This window comes from Physcomitrium patens, chromosome 23 (assembly GCF_059467195.1).
Source record: "Physcomitrium patens ecotype Gransden chromosome 23, ASM5946719v1, whole genome shotgun sequence".
NCBI classification, from domain to species: Eukaryota; Viridiplantae; Streptophyta; class Bryopsida; order Funariales; family Funariaceae; genus Physcomitrium; species Physcomitrium patens.
Window position 1 is genome coordinate 6,023,294 of NC_143432.1, and position 22,164 is coordinate 6,045,457.

The window sequence follows — 22,164 nt, forward strand, 5'->3', positions numbered from 1 at the left end:
CATTATCAGGAACACCCAAGAAAAAGAAAAAAAGAAAGAAGGACACCGGAAGATAAAAACACGAGAAAACTGTACTGGGTAAAGAAGACTGAGCGCATCGATTCTTACAGGGCGAACCCGAATCCCATGCCGGCGAATTCAGTTGAAAGATTCAAAACCCCTTATAAAAAAAGCGTCGCAACCGCCCCTTCAAATTGCACCACCTCCTCCCTAGAAGAACTCGGAGTAAAACATCGGCAAGGCCTAGGCTGGCACTGACTAGGCAATAGTTGATCTTCCTCCCGATCCGCAAGCCAGTTCACCAACACCCTTTGAATACAATTTGAAGAAACTGCAAGGAGCCCGAATAAACTCCAACGAGGGTTGTGGAATAAGGTTTTATTAGTGCTCCCCGCGCCTCATCTCGATAAATCGCGAAAAGGGAAATCCTACACCGCCAGCTGCCTCCACCCACAAGCCAGCATCCCCCTGGCGCCCTGTTGCTCGGTCTGCCTTCCTCCTCCTCCTCCAGCCCAGCCCAGCCCAGCCTAGCTCCCCTTCCTCAACTCCCATTCCTCTCTCTACTGTGTTTGGAAGCTAGATTGTTGAAGAGGTCGGACATCCGGGACCGCCTCAACCACAGTTTCAATATGAAATCCTCGTGATCTTGTGAGAAAGGCCGTCTTACCTCGATCATTGGTATATTTCTAGTTGCGATTTGCCATTGCTCTTGTTCATTGGGAAGTGTGATCAATTGGTGAGGCCGAGGTGGAGGGAGGGAGAGAGCGAGAGGTGTGCGGAGCCATTTGGAATTCAGCTTTGTTGGATTTTTGGTCTCGGTGACGATCTGTTGTTAATCTGGTTGCTTAGGCTGATGTTGATGAGGTTGCAGCCAAGCCCGTCTGTTTTCTGGCATGGAATCTCCGTGTGTGAGGATCAGGTTCCGGTTGTGTGTGTCTGTGCATGCGTGCGTGTGTTTTTGTGTGTACGGTGATGTGGGTCTCATTGTACTCGAGAGATGTGGTGTTGACTGGCGGGTTCAGTGGTGCGAGTTATGTGTTTGGAAGTGGTGCGGTTGTTTAATCAGGATGCGGAAAGTTGGTAGCTTGTTGTTTGCCTTGATTGGGTCTGAAGTGGCGTAGTCAACTGTGTTCTTGCAGATTGCGCGCGACGGAGTAGTAGAGGCGAAGGGGTTGCCTCTTGGATTTAGGGTTGTTAGATTCGTGTAGGCGTTGTTGCGGAGGCCGGCACAATGCCTCTGTTCATGACTGACTCGGAGCTGGAGACAGAGGGCGGAAATATTGAGGTGGTCGTATCAAAGGCTGATGCCTTCATCCGAGAGTTGCAAGAGCAGCTAGAGGCGCAGAAGCATGCGTCCGAGGAGCTCGAGCAGAAGCTCGCCGCGGTAGGACTTTGTGCCGTAGCTGATGTCCTGAGTCTAGATTGTCGTTTACTTACCCCATTTATTAAATTTGCCTCAATTGTTATAGATTTGAGATCGGATCTTGCTTGTACTTTTGCCTTGATAAGTGCAAGAGTAAGCCACTGATTTGAAGATTTTGGAATAGCGAACCTAAACATCATGTAGGAGATCGATTGTCTTGCTCTGCTATGTGATTGGTTGCTTGTTAAAGGTGAACGTATGATTGTGATTCTCTAAGAGCTTGGTTCTTTCTGTGTAGGCTGAGAATGCCTTACAGCAGTCAAAAGAGCATAACCAGGAGTTGGAATCAAAACTTGAGCAGTCACGGAAGGTCCGTACGCGCTCTATAATTCTCTTTTCTCTTTATTCAATGGCTAACTCTGATTTCTGTTTGTGGCTTTGTTGATTTGTGTATTTACTGGTAAGAACCTATTTGTTTCATGTGGCCGATGGTTTAAGAGCCCTCTCCACCTTAAATTATTCGTTTATGTGCTTAGGTTGATCACCTCGTCATCTATGCAGGAATTGGAATCTTTGAAGAAGGGTTCACATGTGAGAAAGGATCTTTCCGCACCTAAACATGTTCCGGTACCTTCTACTTTCCCAAATATCATTCGTGATGTGGAGTATATTTGCGTTCGCTGCTTGCATTCTCTAGTTTTTTAGACATACCTCACAGTTACCCTTTTTGACAAAATGTTGAATAGCGTTCATTGCTTATTGTGAGGAATTGTGCTAAAGGATGTCGACGTACACGCAAAAGTGCCTAAGCTTCACGTGAAGGTCAAGCCAGATATTGTCAAGGTACGTCGATGTGCTTTAAACTGACTCTAATTGGAGTAAAAAGTATGATACTCTCCATTCCAAACTAGTGAGAGTACTACTTCGCTTTTCGAACTAGTTTTTGGCTGAGTGTGCATTCTGTGTACTGATGGAGTTTTGTATCATCACCTGGAACCAGAAACCGTTGCCGCAGGTCCGGAAGTCTCTTCCCGAAGGTTTTGCACCTAAGACAGGTAACGGAGTCCCTGCATTGAAGCTCTCTAAAGAGGACCAAGACACTCTCGAGAACATGGATAAAGAAGATGCAAAGCTTGGAGAAGAATTGGCTGCTCTCAAGAGTAAAGGTGGCAATACTTCCGCATTAGGTGTCAAGAGCCAGGAGCGTGCTGAGAAGAGGAGAGAATTCTATGCTAAATTGGAGGAGAAAATGAAGGCTAAAGAAGAAGAGAAGAATCAATTGGAGGCTAAGAAAGAAGAAGAAGCAGAGAACAAAGTGAAGGAGTTGCGAAAGGGTCTCAAGTTCAAGGCCACTCCTCTGCCAAGTTTCTATGCCGAAGGTCCACCAAAAGTGGAAGTTAAGAAGATTCCACCAACCCGACCTATTTCTCCTAAGCTGACTACAGCGCGGAGAGCCAGTTTGTACGAAGCGGAGCACGATGGATCTAAATCTCCAGTGGCTCGAGTTAGGAATGGAGACAACACATTCAAAGATGAAGTCAGGAAGTCGGTGAACAGGCGTTCTAAGAGTAGCAACAGCCGAGAGAGCGGCGCTGGGATGGCTAAGCTCAGCACTGGTCCTGCGAGCAAGGACGATTCGACTATGCAAGCCCCGGCTGCACCAGAAGCGACAGTTGCATACTAAAGGGCAGCCTGTTTTATCTGCACCTTTCCTGTGAGCATGGTTTCCGTAGCAGCTGTAGTATGAGTATATTTTGTGGTATACATTTAAGGAAAGTGTGTTGGTGGTTCTTAGGTTGTTGCATTTCCAGCGGTCACGACTAGGTTGTACTCGGTGTCTCAACAGAATAGAGTCCATGTGCGAATGGTACTTCTTATTGTTTTTGAGAAGGATTTCTAGATGCCAGATGTGACAGGGAAGATCGTTAACATTGGATGCGCACACCGTGTTAGCTATGTAGAGCAATGAGTTAAATGCATTTAGATCTTGCTTAAGTGATCTGAGTCTTGGTAGGAATTGATGAAAGTTAGTGGAAGCTCTATTGCAGGGTTTTGTGTTGTTTGTAACGTTATTAATTGGGTGATATGTCAAGGGGCATTTTTGCCTTGTCGAGTTTTATAGTTTCTACTGAGATTTTCACTGCTCTGCGTTTCTCTGAAACCTATTGTTAAATGGAATATTTCTGTACTATTATGTTAATACACATTCCGTTCTATAGGGTATATTGTTTGTGTATATTTCAGAGGATGGAGATACAAGCTTAGTGTGTGGAAATCCGGTTCATTAAACCACATCGATTTCTGTATCAAATTCTCCTTTAGGAAGGTTTCGAAATCGGTTTGGCACTTTGCCTCTATGTTTACGGGCATAGTATCAGTGTCGACATTTTGATGTCTACTTAGTCGTAACCTACTCTGGAATGAGAGCTTTATTTGCTTTTATCAAGTGTTGGGCGATTTCCTCTTTTCAAATAGTGGTGTTCTGCAATCGCTACACACTTAGTACAGTGGGATGCTGGCATTGGAATTTTGGATCCGGCAGTTTGCCGTTAGATGCATACAGCTTGTGGTTAGCAGATTGCTTAGTTTGAAAATCACTCTTGCTTTTCAAGTTTCTGTACTTCTGCATTTAGAATTTCTTGACTGCAATTTATCTAGTCTGCTGTTGTGATTTGGTAAGAACCGTCTAGTTCAAGGACGAACACCTTGAGTGTAAATTTAATAATGTGGCTGAATACACTTTTAGAAGTCTTGTGTGAAAAAGAAATTTAATAAAAGATCTAATGACGCAATCTAAAGAGAAATTAGCTAACTGCTGTTTCGGGTGACATTGATTGGGTATCACTTATCCAATTTGTCCTTTAGGATTGAAGTTAGGGAGCCTTAACCAATTTTGAGCATGATACAACGTCTTGCAGCATCTGGAGATCACTCACTACCTGTCCCTTACAATGAGTGCATCTTACTTTTACAGCAATCTAATACCTGAAAATAGAGTTCCAAATCCTATGAAAGAACTCTTCTGTCAGTGACCAGGATTCTTTGCTTCCACCTGATGCAACCTGTAACTTAGTAATTGTCTGTGTGGGACAGATAAAGCAAGCCAACATGTGCTGTGGCAGGGATCCACTTCAGGAAGTGAGTGACGACGATGGTTAGTCCCTTCAAAGCAGGCACAATGACTCTACTTCTGATGGAAAGAGAGCTTTAATTCATCTATGAGAGTTGTCTGGTAGGCCTACGCCTTCAAAGACCGCTTCAAGAGAAGCTGATGACATTAGAAGCCTGCAATGATGCTACAACTGATGTTTAGCAGGTGCGTGCTGATATGGAGGTCAGACACCTCTCTCTCACGTTTCAACGCAAGCAGGTAGAGAGCAGGCGAGGAGCACTGCTTAGCTGGTTGGGTGCCGTCACTCTATTGAACTCCTTCAAACTCATGCACAAACCCACAAGCTAGAAACTGGAACTGTGCATTCATTCCATCTTTTCTGCCCAGGATGTTAAATTCAGTGGGGTCCTTCATTTAAAAACAGTTGAAATTTGGTCCGATGCCACGGCGATTGAAACCTTCAGTGTTTAGGGTATACATAACTTGCGCAATCGAATGATATATATATATATATATATATATGTATATATATAAAGCTTCACCATTTGTTCGTTGACAGTGAAGGAAAGAAATGTAATTCTGTCGGGACAGTTGAGACTCTGCAACCAAGTTCTTATAAATGAAACCGGAACATTCCGCTCTATTTTCGCTACACCAGATTGCATCATGTGCATCCCAATTCGTGTCGTAGGCTTTACATTGTGCTAGTGTCCACAGTTAAGCGAATCTGTTGACCCACACGATTGCAAGAGGTTCACACAGACCATAAAATCGTGTGCTCGTTTCAGGATGTGATGTCGAATTTTGTCGATACCAGATTTGGTGCCTCTTGTTCGATTTGCATTATCATTGTCATGTTTCTGCAAGAAAAAGTTTTGAATTTGATTAACTGACGAACTCGTGTTAGTTCACTAATGATTGGGTGTTATCTGACAGTATTCGGACGTCCGTGATAGTTCTCACAGAATATTGGCAGATGCGGAAAAAGGTGTTGCAGAGACTAACTAGCTCGTATGAGCTGAAACTTACTAGATTTTTTCAAGCTTTGAAACGTTGGAGTCCACGTTGATAGCCAAGTTAGGTGTTCTTGACCTCCTTAATGCACAAGTTCAGTTCTTAGAAAACCACGCCAGTGATGCGAGTGGTCGCAATTGACATCGCACGAACGTACTTTTAAAGAGACCAATTCAACGTTCGAAAACTCGCAGTCGAGGTGGAATTCCTGTTCATTGTTAGATTTGTTTGTGAATGTTAATTGACTGCATCATTCGTTTCATTTCGTTTTCTTATCACCTTCAAATAACGTTAACTCTTCAGCAAACTGTAGGGGGGACTAGATCATTGTGGAGGTCTTTGTGGCTGCAACTATCCACGCTAAACGAGTGTTGGTTGGATGTCAAGGTTTGCTGCTGAAGTTTCATCCTCAAGTGAGTTGGTTTAGATAAAGTAATAATTGCATCACTTGCGACAAGTAGGATTAAATTACTCGAAGCTGGTGTTCAGTGACCTGAAAGATTTTGTTCGGATTACAAAATAGCATGAGGCTTGTGCAGTTGCACTGGGTCGATTATCAACCGCTAGCTGCTTCAGGTCTTTTAACTTGCCTCGTAATCAAGCCACTTGCTTTTGACCTGCAATTCGGTGGTTGTAAATCTGCACATTGTCTAGAATATCCACAGATAGTTTTCCAATCCATCGTCGTCGATTGATCGTTCTTAGTTAGTTCATCTTAGTCAGCTAAATTGAGCCACTTTGATATAAACACCATAAACACGGTAGGGTTTGCTTGATGGCTGTGGGGTCAAATCCAGGGCACCAGTCACTACAGCAATCCGCCAACTCTTTAAACCCATACGATGCTTTGAGTCAGTGGGCTGAAGCATCTGTCAATTTTGTCGTAGAATATGATACAATGATCAATCAGGATGTTGTCCATGGTTGCATTACGACTCGATTCATGTGTTAAAACCGCATGTCTATTTTTGTACCTTTTTATGTACCTGTAATGGTAACTGCCCTGGCCATACTCATTCTCACACACAATTCGAGTTGAAGATTGTTAGAGTAATAATAAGATAGTATTATTTTAGGTAAGTTGTTAATGGTCAAAGGGTAGTCAAATAGTGAAGTTATTAAGGTGGTGGCTTGATTAAGAAGAATGTAGGGTTTAGTTGGATGAATGAAGATGATTATAGATGAAGTTCAACTACAATAGATGTAAATTCTTCCTATAAGTAAAGGATGTTGGAAGAAACAGACATTTCATTCTATACTTTTTTTATTTGTAATACTTTTGATTTTTACTTTCTTGTGTCTTACTTGTTATATTTCTTCAATAAGTTATGGATCTACACACACTTTGTTGTACCATTCAAGTAAATTAATGTCATTTTCTAGTGGTTGTACTCGTATAGAATAGATCTTATGGTATTTGCTGATGTTCAAGTTTGTAGGATCAAAACTACTATTATGGCATTAGGAGGTACTATTTTTGACCTTATAGATTTTTAATATTGTTTAGTAGATTCTTAACTATTAGGATTGTGAGTTTAAGACCTTATAAAAAGACCTTAATAGTATCTTTTTGTATTATTGAAGTTATTTCACTTCCCTCATATATATTGTGTAATAGTTGGTTTGAATGAATAAGAGATCTTAATGGTAAGATTCTTTGGAGTGCACATACTTGTTAAAAGCTTCAAAACTTGATTTGTAAGTATTTTGAGTAAGAAAGCACTCCATTGTTTATAAGAGGGTATTTTGAGATTTTGTTAATGTCAAATTGATTTGGTGATTTTGAGCATATAAAGACTATTTTTTTTGATATTTTTTGATAGAGCTCTTCTTAGACATGGCTTTTAGTGATTGTGACGGTTTGAAAGTCATTGAGAAGTTTAAAAGAGATGTTTTTACGATTTGAAGGTCAAAATGAAGCTTTTATTAGTGTCTTTGGACCTTTGGGATATTTTAGATGAAAGTAGAGAGCCTTCAAGCAGACATGCAAATGCTAAGGAAAAGAAGGACTTCAAAAGGCATGAAAAGAACGCTTTTGGTATAATTACAAACAATTTGAATGAACCCAATTTTCTCACATTATTTCTTGCAAAGAACCAGTAGAAGCGTAGAAGATTCTTTGCAACATATATGAAAGCAAGAACTTATCTAACATCATTTTCACAAGGAGAAAATGCTTTACTTACAAAATAGAAGAAGGTGAAAACCTCATGGCTCATGTAAATAAGATAAAAGTGATTATAAATCAACTAACAATTGTTGACAAGCATTCAAAAGAAAGTGATACTATCATGACCTTACTTATGAGCCTTTCTGAGTCATACAACTACTTTATTGTGGCATTGGAGTCCATCAAGTTGAAAGAACTTATAATAGACTACATAATGGAAGAATTGTCCATAAAGTAATTAAGAGGAAAGAAAAAAAGCTTCAAAGTGGAGATTTGGCTTTCTTTTCAAGATAAGGTAAATACAACTATTTTAATCAATGTGACAATGTGAGAACTTACTTCATTTGTAAAAAACCAAGACATTTGCACGAAATTGCTACAAGACAAAAAAAAAAAAAAAAAAAAAAAAAAAAAGTATCAACAATGTATATGAACAATTTGGAAGACATGATTTTATATTCATGGTAAGTGAAGGCACCTCATGGCTATCATATCCAAGTAGAATGTTGATTTGGGTGCCACCAAGCATATGACTTTATACAAGTATTCATTTAATACTTATGAAGAAATTTTAGGAATAAATATTTTTATGAGAGTCAATAGCATGATACAAGCCATTGGAATGGACTTTATTGTAGTAGAAATTCTTTTGAGAGGAAAAACCAAGAAGAGTAGATTGAAAGACGTTTGCATGCATCCAAGATCAAGAAAAATCTCCTTTTAATAAGTAAATTAATTTTACCTAGTTGTAAGGTGCATTTTGATAAGAATAGATGCCTTGTAAAGTCATTAGGTAGAAATGATATTGCTAAGGACTTTAGAAATGGAAACCTCTACTTTATCAAATATAAGAAAGTGAATGGAATTGAAATAGCCGCATTTGTTGAGTTTTCATATGATCAAGACAAATTTGGCATTTGGCATCCATACTTTGGTCATTTAAATGTCAAGAGCATGAAGGAACTCTAATTTATAATAAGTAGTTTGGATCTTTGTCAATTCAACCACAATGTCATGTCACTTGCTTGTGAAGGTTGTATCTAAGACAAACAACAAAAGACTTCATTTCTAAGTGGAGTTAAAACACATGAAAGCAAGTTATTAGAGATTGTGCATTTGGATGTTTGTGGACCAATGATAACACCATTAATTGGAGGAATAAGGTACTTTGTTACATTCATTAATGATTTTTCAAAGAAGATGTGAATTTTTATTCTCAAATCTAAGAGTGAGTACTTTTTAAGATTTAAGAAATTTAAGGCACTTATGAAAAAATAATATGAGTTTAAGATCAAGGTGTTGTGCATAAATAATATAGGTGAGTATTTATCAAAGTATTTTGATGACTTTTTGAACATTCAAGGTATTTTAAGATAAACCTCCACTTCTTATACTCCACAAAAAAATGGAGTTGTTGAAGGAGCAAATGTCACGGACATACATATAATTACCTATATGAATAGATAAAAGTATGTAAAAGTAGATAAAAGTAGGTTAATTGTGTAATATCTTCTAGAGAAGCTTCTTAGAAGCTTCATAGACGCTGCTTTGACTTTATAGGAGTCTATAGTTGACTTTTAGGTTAGAAACTTGGTCAACAAGTTAGCCATGTGCCACACATGTTGGAAGCTTAAAGAACAAGCTAACTACGTGGTCCATCCATAGAAAACTTGCCTTGCAAGCAAAGGCATGTGGCCTAGAAAGTCAACATATATTGGAGGTCTTATAGAACATCGCCACGTGGCTTCTAGTTAGATAGTATATATAGAGGCAAGAGTGAAGCCCTCTTCACTCTTGTCAACTCCTTTCTTGCTTCTAGTCTAAGTTTCAAGGGTCTCTAGTTTTCTTGTATTTTGGCAATAGCCATTCCAGTTTCTTTCTTAATATACATATTTCTATTTTGTCCTATTTCTTTTTGAGAAAAGTCTCACTTACTCTTTAGCTTTCATCGAGTTCTTGTCCTTGACAGATTGACAAGAGTACACTTACAATATCAGAGCTTTGTCTTTTCTTGATTAAGAGTGGATTACCCCTTTTTCTTGATAAGACATAAGCGCATTAGAAGTTGCGGATTACCCTCTTTTAAACTGATATTGTTCTTAGTATTTTCTTTGTTATCAATTCCTCTCTTCTATTTGTTTTGAGCGTTATTAGACATCTTCTCTTTTCTAAGTGCTACTATGGCAGAGCTTGTTGAAATGAAGAGTGCAATGGCACAGATGCAAGAGCAATTGAGGGAGTTAATGCTTGCGATGCATCAACTCAATTTACCACCACAAGGAGCAACAAGAATGGTAGGAAGTGAAGATATAGAGATGATTGGGGCTGCTTCAACATCTACACCAAACCATGTCCCTTCTCCCAGAATGGAACACCCTTCGAGTGTTAGAGAACCGAGAGTTGCCTTGCCCGAGAAGTTTGATGGTACCAGATCCAAGTTTCGAGGATTCATCAATCAGGTCCAACTAGTAATTGAACTTCAACCCCAGAGCTATCCAACTCCAGGGTCACAAGTTAGATTCATTGGTACACTCCTTTCAGGTTCAGCATTGTCATGGTTTTCATCTTTTCTTGAACGACGAGATCCAATATTGGATAATCTGGAGGCTTTTTTGGCGGAGTTTCGATCCATGTTTGGAGAACATGATGCAATTCGTGTTGCAACCAACAAGATCCGTATTTTGCGACAAGGCAATCGATCAGTAACATTATATGCTTCGCAATTTCGACAACTTGCAACTGATATCAAGTGGGATGATGCCGCACTTGTGAGTCAATTTCTCTACGGATTACAATATGAGGTAAAGAAATTGATGCTTAATTTACCTGATCCTCAAACATTGAGTCAAGCAATTGACTTTGCTGTGAAGTGCGACAATCGACTTTTTGAATTTCGATCCGAGAGTCGTACAAGTGGGCCTCAACGTTACTACAATTCAATGGCAACACCGACGTCTCCTCAACACATACCTTCGGAAGTAGAGGATATGCAAATTGATGCGGTACGTTTCAAACCTCTTACTGAGCAAGAAAAGTCTCGTCGTCGACAAGGAGGATTGTGCTTATATTGTGGAGAACCTAAGCACACTGCTCAACATTGTCCAAAGAAGCGACGTAACTACAAAATGAGGAGTACGACTGTGAAAGAAGACAGTATGTCGGAAAACGAGTACGTCCAGCTACAATAGGGACCGTGCGGCTGGAATCTTGTACAACTTCTAATGAAGGTCCTATCCTCTCCTCAGAACCATCTCCTTGTTTTATAATAGATGTGCGTTTAGGACCTAATAATTACAAAGCCTCTGCCTTGATAGATTCAGGAGCCTCAGCTTGTTTTTTAGATGAAGAATTTGCTAGATGTCATAGAATATCATTAATACAAAAAACTAAACCTGTACACGTAGAAGTTATAGATGGTCGTCCGTTGTCTTCTGGAGATGTAACTCACGAAACACTTCCTGTAGATGTAGTAATAAATGGTCATAGTAGTTGCGTAATTTTTAATATAATTAGATCTCCCTCTAATCCAGTAATTTTAGGCTTATCATGGTTAGAAAAGTATAATCCTCGAATAGATTGGATTTCTCGTAAACTTGATTTTCCTCGGAGCATTAGTAACAGTTCTATTAATCAAGTAAAAAACCATGAGTCTAGTATAGAAAAACCCGCACTTATAGGTGCAAAAGCATTTATACACGCAGCAAAAGAAGGATCAACTTTTGCTATTTATGCTGCACCTATTTCTGAAAGCGTAAAGACTTCAAGTGGCATTCCAAGTCAATATCAGGATTATCAAGACGTTTTTGAGAAAAAGAATGCAGATATTCTTCCTGAGCATCGCCCATACGATTGTTCAATCGATCTCAAGGAAGGAACTCAGCCACCATTTGGACCAATTTACAGTTTATCGCAAGATGAGTTGGCTGAACTCAAGACATATATTGACGAGAATTTAGCGAAGAATTTCATACGTCATTCAAAATCTCCAGCAGGAGCTCCAATTTTATTCGTAAAGAAAAAAGATGGATCTTTACGAATGTGTGTTGACTATCGAGGACTCAACAAGATCACAATCAAGAACAGGTATCCATTACCTTTGATATCAGGACTCCTTGACCAGTTAAATCAAGCTAAGATCTATACAAAAATAGATCTAAGAGGAGCATATAATCTAGTACGGATCAAAGAAGGAGATGAATGGAAGACTGCGTTTCGAACCAGGTACGGACACTTTGAATACAATGTCATGCCTTTTGGACTCACGAATGCACCAGCTGCTTTTCAACATCTCATGAATGATGTATTTCGTGAATTCTTAGACAATTTTGTCGTCTGCTATCTAGACGATATCCTGATCTATTCCAAGAACGTTGAAGAACATGAAATACATGTTCGTCAAGTATTACAAAAACTTAGAGATGCAGGATTGTACGCCAAGATGGAAAAGTGTGTATTTCACACTACTCAAGTTGACTTTTTAGGATACATCATTTCAAATGATGGTCTCATGATGGATTCTAAGAAAGTCCAAACAATCATGGATTGGAAGATTCCAAAGACTGTAAGAGATGTCCAATGTTTCTTGGGATTTGCCAATTACTATCGGATCTTCATCAAAGACTTCTCACGAGTTGCAGCTCCACTTACACGCTTGACTAGTAAAGATAAATTTCAATGGAATCAAGAAGCGGAAGCAGCATTTGAAGCCTTGAAGACATCGTTTGTCTCTGCACCAGTCTTATATCGTGTTGACTTTTCCAAGGTATTTTTTATGGAAACAGACGCATCGGATTTTGCCTTGGGTGCAGTTTTATCACAAATGGGAACAGATGACAAACTTCATCCGATAGCTTTTCATTCAAGAAAATTCTCAGCAGCCGAGATCAATTATGAGATCCACGATAAAGAACTTCTTGCGATCGTGGATTCCTTTCAAGAATGGCGTCATTATCTAGAAGGCGCTTCTAGTCCAGTCACTGTGTATACAGATCACAAGAACCTCGAGTATTTCATGTCAGCACGCGTGTTGAATCGTCGTCAAGCTCGTTGGAGTATGTCTTTGTCAAGATTCGACTTCATTATCACTTATCGGCCAGGAAAACAACAAGGTTTGTCCGATGCCCTGTCTAGACGTTCTTATTTTGCACCAAAAGAAGGAGATGCAGCTTTTGAGCAACAAAGAACGGTCCTCTTGAAACCGGAGCAATTTCATCTCCGAGCAGTGAAATCAACATTGACTGTTGATTCAACTTTTCTCAAGCAAATCCAGTCCAGTATGTCCTCAGACCCTCTTGTTCATGATATCGAGAATAATTCTTCCAAGTCTCATGATTCTTCTAAGTTCGAGTTCAAGAATAATCTATTATATTTTGAAGGACGCCTATATGTTCCAGAAGGAAAAGCACGTTTGCGTGTTCTTCAAGCACGTCATGACTTTCCAGCAGCAGGGCACTTTGGATATAATAAGACTCTGGAACTCATATCAAGAGATTTTTGGTGGCCACAAATGTGGAAGTCAGTCAAAGACTTTGTACAATCATGTGATATTTGTTCAAGATCAAAAATTCCTCGACATCGACCTTACGGACTTCTTCAGCCATTACCTATACCAGAACAACCATGGTCTTCTGTTTCTATGGATTTCATCACAGATCTTCCAAACTCAAGATCTTATGATTCTATATTTGTGATAGTAGATCGTTTCACCAAGATGGCACATTTTATGCCATGTACAAAATCTATCACAGGTGAAGAAACAGCTAAGCTTTTCATTGATAATATCTATCGCTATCATGGATTACCTAAAGATATCATATCGGATAGGGGAACTCAATTTGTGTCGAGATTCTGGAGGACTCTTTTCAAGATTTTAAAAGTGGACATAAAGCTATCTTCAGCTTTCCATCCTCAAACTGATGGACAAACAGAGCGCGTAAACCAAGTCTTGGAACAGTATTTAAGGTGTACCATCAACTACCAACAAGATGATTGGACAAACCTTCTGCCATTGGCAGAGTTTGCTTATAATAATACGGTACATTCCTCCACGCAACAAACACCTTTCTTTGCCAATTATGGCTATCATCCACGACTTGATACTTTTGATTTTTCAAAAGTTGATAATCCTGCAGCAGAAGATATGGCAAATCGGTTGTCAGAGTTACATGCAATAATGAAGGCGCAGTTGAAGAAAGCTCAAGAACGACAAAAGATAAATGCAGATGTATATCGTAAAGAGCAACCACAACTCAACGTGGGTGATAAGGTATGGCTACTTCGTCGCAATATCAAGACCACTCGACCTTGTGACAAATTGGACTATCGTAGGCTTGGCCCCTTTTCTGTTTCTGAACAGATCAACCCAGTTGCATATCGGTTACATCTACCGGAGTCAATGAAGATCCATCCTGTATTCCACGTGTCTCTTCTTGAACCATATAAGACAGTGGATATACAAGGAAGAAGACAAATGCCACCGCCTCCTATAGAAGTAGATAATAATGAAGAATTTGAGGTGGAAGAGATATTAGACTCAAGGCGGTGCCGAAATAAGCTAGAATATCTTGTTCATTGGCGCGGATATGATATTAGTGAGCGCACATGGGAGCCATCCAGGAATCTAGCAAATGCATCAGCTAAAGTCAAAGTTTTTCATCAACGACATCCATCAAAACCAAGATGAAAACCTCTCTTATAAAAGAGACAAGATTGAGGCAAGATAACATTCAAATTCCTATCCTTGTTTGTAACTTCTTTGCATTTGTGACGCTAATTAGATGGAGAGCCAACAACCAGCGGATTCAACTCAAGAACCTTCGTTTGTTGACTTACCGGATGAGACATTACGATTGTCACAACCTTCAAGACGACGCAACCGAGATGAAGATCCTCAAGAACGACATGTTCTTCCTCGAATAGATGGTGAGATACAACGCGTTTGGTATCACGACCTTGGAAGAGATTCTCGATGTTTGGTGATATTATTGGAGATAGAAACGACTCCTGATGGTGTTTCAAATGTATTATTTGAAGGAAGTTATGAAGGCCTCAACAGTGATCAAATAACAGGGTGGTCTTCTCGCCCTGGAATGGGACACTATCGATGGCTAAGAGGACCCATCAACTATCTTCGAAGAGAACAAAGATCAGAGTATGTAGCAAATACAATTCGCCGCATATTAGATTTTCTCAATATATAATCACCGCTCCTCGTGGAACTCGTCCCTAGAAGGGGGGGTAATGTCACGGACATACATATAATTACCTATATGAATAGATAAAAGTATGTAAAAGTAGATAAAAGTAGGTTAATTGTGTAATATCTTCTAGAGAAGCTTCTTAGAAGCTTCATAGACGCTGCTTTGACTTTATAGGAGTCTATAGTTGACTTTTAGGTTAGAAACTTGGTCAACAAGTTAGCCATGTGCCACACATGTTGGAAGCTTAAAGAACAAGCTAACTACGTGGTCCATCCATAGAAAACTTGCCTTGCAAGCAAAGGCATGTGGCCTAGAAAGTCAACATATATTGGAGGTCTTATAGAACATCGCCACGTGGCTTCTAGTTAGATAGTATATATAGAGGCAAGAGTGAAGCCCTCTTCACTCTTGTCAACTCCTTTCTTGCTTCTAGTCTAAGTTTCAAGGGTCTCTAGTTTTCTTGTATTTTGGCAATAGCCATTCCAGTTTCTTTCTTAATATACATATTTCTATTTTGTCCTATTTCTTTTTGAGAAAAGTCTCACTTACTCTTTAGCTTTCATCGAGTTCTTGTCCTTGACAGCAAATCAAACCATTGTGAAAATAACAAGAAATATACTACATACCTAATACATTGGATGTGAATTTTGGACAAAAGCCATGGTGACTGTGGTATATATAAGAAATAAGTGCCCTACAAATGCACTCATATCAATGATTTTAGAAGTAGAACAGAATGGGAAGAAATATTATATTTCATATATGAAGATTTTTGGATGCATTGCTTATGCAAAGGTATCAGATTGTATGAGATCCATATTTGATGTAAAAAATACAAAATGTGTGTATATTAGATTTTGTAAAGATACTAAGGCATATAGGCTAATGTATTTAGATACCAAGAAGATCATCAAAAGTCATGATGTAGAATTTTTGGAGTATATGAGTGCTTTTGAGTACTTAGAGATGTGTCTAAGTAAAAATAATGGTATATTTGTAGACACATCATTAAATTCAACAAAGAAAGTAAAACAAGATAATGACAATGAAGATGGCGGAAGTATAAATGAAAGTGAAGAGGAAATGAAGATAAAAATGAAGACCTCTATAATTCCTAGGACCAAGAATAAAGATGAAAAATGAAACCTTTACAATTCCTATGACCAATAATGAAGATGTTGAAAATTATGATGATAATAATGATTATGAATATCAACCTTTGAGTGAGAAATGATAAGCTTTAAAGAAGAAGAAGTTTAGAAGAGAGCATAGATTGCAACAAGATGAATCTTTTTTAAATTAAAGGAAATGTCCTTTCAGAGAAATAAGACCACATGGTGAATGATAGAAGAACCACATCTTTTTTCAAGTAAGTGAAGAACATGCCAATGTTGCACTTCTTTTTGATCCACTGAATTTATATGATGCAATGAAATCCATGAATATTACAAAGTGAAAGAAGGCTATGGAAGAAGAGTACAAATCACTCATGGACAATAAAACATAGAAATTGACTCAACTTCCACCGAATCAATCTTTAATTACTTGTAAGTAGGTATTTAAAACAAAAAGGGATACAATAGATAATATTATAAGATATAAAGCAAGATTAGTGGCCAAAGGCTACTTACAAGTTGTTAGTATTGATTTCAATGAATTATTTGCTTTCATGGCCAAATTCACTACAATTAGAACTATTATAAAAATTAGGGTAATAATGGACTTTAAGATGCATCAAATGGATGAGAATATGGCTTTCATGAATAAAAAGTTGGAAGAAGATATATACATGGATTAACTTCAAAAATTTGTTGAAAAAAGTAATCAATACCTTGTGTATAAGTTGAAGAAATCCTTGTATGGACTAAAATAATCACCAAAGGCATAGTAGTAATAAATTGACATATTCTTTGTGAATGAAGGATATATAAGAAATGAAGTTGATTATTCCTTGTATGCAATGTAATAAAATAAATTCACATTGATTGTTATTTTTTATATTGATGATTTAATCATATTAAGTAATATAAAAAAAAGATGAATTGATTGAAGAAAAAGTTAGAAAAGGAGTATAAGATGAGTGATTTGAGATAGCTCTACTATTATTTAAGAATGGAGTTTGCAAGAAATTGTGGTAACAAGACCATTACAATAAGCCAAAACAAGTATATTGAAGAGGTGTTGAAACAATTTAATATAGATGAGTGTAAGTCCATTAAAACACCTTAGATGCTAATTTGAAGTCGATGAAGCTCACGGATGAGGAGTTTAATGAAGTTGAAGATGAAATAAAAGATATTTCATAAAAGACAATAATAAGTTCACTTATGTATGCAATGATTGATACAAAGATGGATTTTATATATGCGGTCAGTGTTGTAAGTCAATACATGTTAAAGGCTAGAACAATCTATTAAACAACCATCAAGAAGATAATGAGATACTGTCACGGCCATAATCATGTAAGCTAATAATTACATATAGAAATAGGTAGAAGTAAGTAAAAGTAGATAAAAGTAAGTTAATTCTATAATATTTAATATAAAAGCTTCTTAGAAACTTCCTAAACACTGCTTTGACTTCATAGGTGTCTTTAATTGACTTTTTGGATTAGAAACGTGGTCAACAAGTTGGCCATGTGCCACACATGTTGTTAGCTTGAAGATCAAGCTAACTATGTGGCCCACACGTAGAAAAACTTGCCTTGTAAGTCAAGGCATGTGTCCTACAAAGTCAACACATATTGGAGGTCCTATAGAACGTCGCCACGTAGCCCCTAGTTAGATAGTATATATAGAGACAAGAGTGAAGGCTTCTTCACTCTTGTCAACTCCTTTCTTGCTTCTAGTCCAGGTTCAAGAGTCTTTAGTTTCTTGTCTTGTAGCAATAGCCATTCTAGTTTCCTTTTAATATACCTACTTGTTTATATTTTGACTTATTATATCGAGATAGCCTTTTTGTGTATATTTTCCCTCATCGAGTCTTTGTCCTTGACAGATTGACAAGAGTGCACTTACAATATCAGAGCTTTGTTTTTCTTGAGTGAGAGTGGATTACCCCTTTCTCTTGACAAGACATAAGCATATTAGAAGTTTGCGGATTACCCACTTCTAAACTGATATTGTTCTTAGTATCTTCTTTGTTATCAAGTCTTTCTTTTCTTTTGTCTTGAGCAGTATCAAACAAATTTTTCTTAGTGTCATTATGGCAGAGCTTGTTGAAATGAAGAGTGCAATGGCATAAATGTAAGAGCAAATGAGGGAGTTAATGCTTGCGATGCATCAACTCAATTCACCAACACATGAAAGAACAAGAATAGCAGAAAGTGGGGATATAGAGATGATCGGAGCTGCTTCAACATCTACAACAAATCACGTTCCTTCTCCAATTGTACAACACCCTGTAAGCACTAGAGAACCAAGAATTGCCTTACCCGAGAAATTTGATGATACGAGATCTAAGTTTCGAGGGTTCATCAATCAAGTACAATTGGCAATTGAACTTCAACCGCAAAGCTATCCAACTCCAGGATCACAAGTCAGGTTTATTGGCACTCTACTTTTTGGTTCTGCATTATCATGGTTTTCGTCTTTTTTTGAACAACGAAATGCAATATTGGACAATTTGGAAGCTTTTTTGGCAGAGTTTCGATCTATGTATGGTGAACACGATGCAACTCGTGTTGCAACAAATAAGATCCAAATTCTGCGACAAGGAAATCGCTCAGTAACAGTGTATGCTTCATAATTTCGACAACTTGCAATTGACATCAAGTGGGATGATGCTGCACTCATTAGTCAATTTCTTTATGGATTGCAATACGAAGTAAAGAAATTGATGCTCAACTTACCTGATCCTCAAACTTTGAGTCAAGCAATCGATTTTGTGGTAAAATGTGATAATCGACTTTTCGAATTTCGATCTGAGAATCATTCACGGGAACCTCAATGTTATTACTCAATGGCAACATCAACATCTTTGCCAAACGTACATTCGAAAGTAGAAGACATGCAAATTGACGCGGTACGTTTTAAACCCCTAACTAAGCAAGAAAAGATTCGTCGTCATCAAGAAGGATTATGTTTATATTGCGGAGAACCTAAGCACAGTGCTCAACATTGTCCGAAGAAGCGATGCAACTATAAAATAAGGGGTACGACGGTCAAAGAAGACAATATGTCGGAAAACGGATTCGTCCAGCTACAATAGGGACCGTGCAGCTGGAACCTTGTACAATTCCTAATGAAGGTCCTATCCTCTCCTCAGAACCCTCTCCTTGTTCTATAATAGACTTATATTTAGGACCTAAGAATTATAAAGCCTCTGCTTTATTAGATTCAGGAGCCTCAGCATGTTTTTTAGATGAACAATTTGTTAAAAGTCGTAAAATACCCTTTGTACAGAAACCTAAACCAGTACATGTAGAAGTCATAGATGGTCGTCCCTTGTCTTCTGGAGATGTCACTCATGAAACTCATCCTATAAAAGTAACAATAGACGGTCATGATAGCTACATAGCTTTTAACATAATTAAATCCCCGTCCAATCCAGTTATTTTAGGTTTATCCTGGCTAGAAAAATATAACCCTCGAATAGATTGGAATTCACGTAAACTTGACTTTTCCCAGAGCGTTATTAATAGTTCTACTAACCAAGTAAAAAATTATAAGTCTAGTATAGTAAAATCCGTACTGATAGGTGCAAAAGCATTTATTCATGCAGCAAAAGAAGGATCAACTTTTGCTATTTATGCTGCACCTATTTCTGAAAACGTAAAGACTTCAAGTGGCATTCCAAGTCAATATCAGGAGTATCAAGACGTTTTTGAGAAAAAGAATGCAGATATTCTTCCTGAGCATCGTCCACATGATTGTTCAATCGACCTCAAGGAAGGAACTCAGCCACCATTTGGACCAATTTACAATTTATCGCAAGATGAGATGGCTGAACTCAAGACATATATTGACGAGAATTTAGCGAAGAATTTCATATGCCATTCAAAATCTCCAGCATGAGCTCCAATACTATTCGTAAAGAAAAAAGATGGATCTTTATGAATGTGTGTTGATTATCGAGGACTCAACAAGATCACAATCAAGAACAGGTATCCATTACCTTTGATATCAGGACTCCTTGACCAGTTGAATCAAGCTAAGATCTATACAAAAATAGATCTAAGAGGAGCATATAATCTAGTACGGATCAAAGAAGGAGATGAATGGAAGACTGCGTTTCGAACCAGGTATGGATATTTCGAATATAATGTCATGCCCTTTGGACTCACGAATACACCAGCTGCTTTTCAACATCTCATGAATGATGTATTTCGTGAATTCTTAGACAATTTTGTCGTCTGCTATCTAGACAATATCCTGATCTATTCTAAGAACGTCGAAGAACATGAAATACATGTTCGTCAAGTACTACAAAAACTTAGAGATGCAAGATTGTACGCCAAGATGGAAAAGTGTGTATTTCACACTACTCAAGTTGACTTTTTAGGATACATCATTTCAAATGATGGTCTCATGATGGATTCTAAGAAAGTCCAAACAATCATGGATTGGAAGATTCCAAGGACAGTAAGAGATGTCCAATGTTTCTTGGGATTTGCCAATTACTATCGGATCTTCATCAAAGATTTCTCACGAGTTGCAGCTCCACTTACACGCTTGACTAGTAGAGATAAATTCCAATGGAATCAAGAAGCGGAAGTAGCATTTGAAGCCTTGAAGACATCGTTTGTTTCTGCACCAGTCTTATATCGTATTGACTTTTCCAAGGCATTTTTTATGGAAACAGATGCATCAGATTTTGCCTTGGGTGTAGTTTTATCACAAATGGGATCAGATGACAAACTTCATCCGATAGCTTTTCATTCAAGAAAATTCTCAGCAGCCGAGATCAATTATGAGATCCACGATAAAGAACTTCTTGCGATCGTGGATTCCTTTCAAGAATGGCGTCATTATCTAGAAGGCGCTTTTAGTACAGTCACTGTGTATACAGATCACAAGAACCTCGAGTATTTCATGTCAACACGCGTGTTGAATCTTTGTCAAGCTCGTTGGAGTATGTCTTTGTCAAGATTCGAGTTCATTATCACTCATCGGCCAGGAAAACAACAAGGTTTGTCCGATGCCCTATCTAGACGTTCTTATTTTGCACCAAAAGAAGGAGATGCAGCTTTTGAGCAACAAAGAACGGTCCTCTTGAAATCGGAGCAATTTCATCTCCGAGCAATGAAATCAACATTGACTGTTGATTCAACTTTTCTCAAGCAAATCCAGTCCAATATGTCCTCAGACCCTCTTGTTCATGATATCGAGAATAATTCTTCCAAGTCTCATGATCCTTCTAAGTTCGAGTTCAAGAATAATCTATTATATTTTGAAGGATGCCTATATGTTCCAGAAGGAGAAGCACGTTTACGTGCTCTTCAAGCACGTCATGACTTTCCAACAGCAGGGCACTTTGGATATAATAAGACTTTAGAATTCATATCAAGAGATTTTTGGTGGCCACAAATGTGAAAGTCAGTCAAAGACTTTGTACAATCATGTGATATTTGTTCAAGATCAAAAATTCCTCGTCATCGACCTTACGGACTTCTTCAGCCATTACCTATACCAGAACAACCATGGTCTTCTGTTTCTATGGATTTCATCACAGATCTTCTAAGCTCAAGATCTTATGATTCTATATTTGTGATAGTAGATCGTTTCACCAAGATGGCACACTTTGTGCCATGTACAAAATCTATCACAGGTGAAGAAACAGCTAAGCTTTTCATTGATAATATCTATCGCTATCATGGATTACCTAAAGATATCATATCGGATAGGGGAACTCAATTTGTGTCAAGATTCTGGAGGACCCTTTTCAAGATTTTAAAAGTGGATATAAAGCTATCTTCGGCTTTCCATCCTCAAACTCATGGACAAACAGAGCGTGTAAACCAAGTCTTGGAGCAATATTTAAGGTGTACTATCAACTACCAACAAGATGATTGGATAACCCTTCTGCCATTGGCAGAGTTTGCTTATAATAATATGGTACATTCTTCCACGCAACAAACACCTTTCTTTGCCAATTATGGCTATCATCCACGACTTGATACTTTTGATTTTTCAAAAGTTGATAATCCTGCAGCACAAGATATGGCAAATCGGTTGTCAGAGTTACATGCAATAATGAAGACACAATTGAAGGAAGCTCAAGAATGACAAAATATAAACGCAGATCTATATCGTAAGGAGCAACCACAACTCAACGTGGGTGATAAGGTATGGCTACTTCGTCGCAA

General features: G+C 38.2%; 1 protein-coding gene across 7 annotated transcripts; it reads left to right on the forward strand.

Moving 5' to 3' along the window:
* Window positions 1–367: 367 nt before the first annotated feature.
* Window positions 368–3,489, forward strand: LOC112275491 (uncharacterized). 7 transcript variants are annotated; one of them, XM_024505875.3, is made up of 6 exons: window positions 368–486; window positions 1,140–1,384; window positions 1,662–1,733; window positions 1,925–1,990; window positions 2,144–2,206; window positions 2,364–3,489. In XM_024505875.3, the coding sequence occupies exons 2-6, from the start codon at window positions 1,232–1,234 to the stop codon at window positions 3,045–3,047; spliced, it is 1,038 nt and encodes a 345-aa protein (XP_024361643.1). In that variant the 5' UTR covers window positions 368–486; window positions 1,140–1,231; the 3' UTR covers window positions 3,048–3,489. The 7 variants fall into 7 exon arrangements, with proteins under 7 accessions (XP_024361643.1, XP_024361640.1, XP_024361641.1 ...); XM_024505872.3 differs by lacking the exon at window positions 368–486 and adding an exon at window positions 565–864; XM_024505873.3 differs by lacking the exon at window positions 368–486 and adding an exon at window positions 565–818.
* The last annotated feature ends 18,675 nt before the right edge of the window (window positions 3,490–22,164 follow it).

Bases quoted from the DNA above. Each gene is read 5' to 3' on its own strand.
- LOC112275491 (XM_024505875.3), top strand. From the start codon at position 1,232: ATGCCTCTGTTCATGACTGACTCGGAGCTGGAGACAGAGGGCGGAAAT. The intron at 1,385-1,661 runs GTAGGACTTTGT...CTTTCTGTGTAG, and splicing joins TCGAGCAGAAGCTCGCCGCG to GCTGAGAATGCCTTACAGCA. The intron at 1,991-2,143 runs GTACCTTCTACT...ATTGTGCTAAAG, and splicing joins CCGCACCTAAACATGTTCCG to GATGTCGACGTACACGCAAA.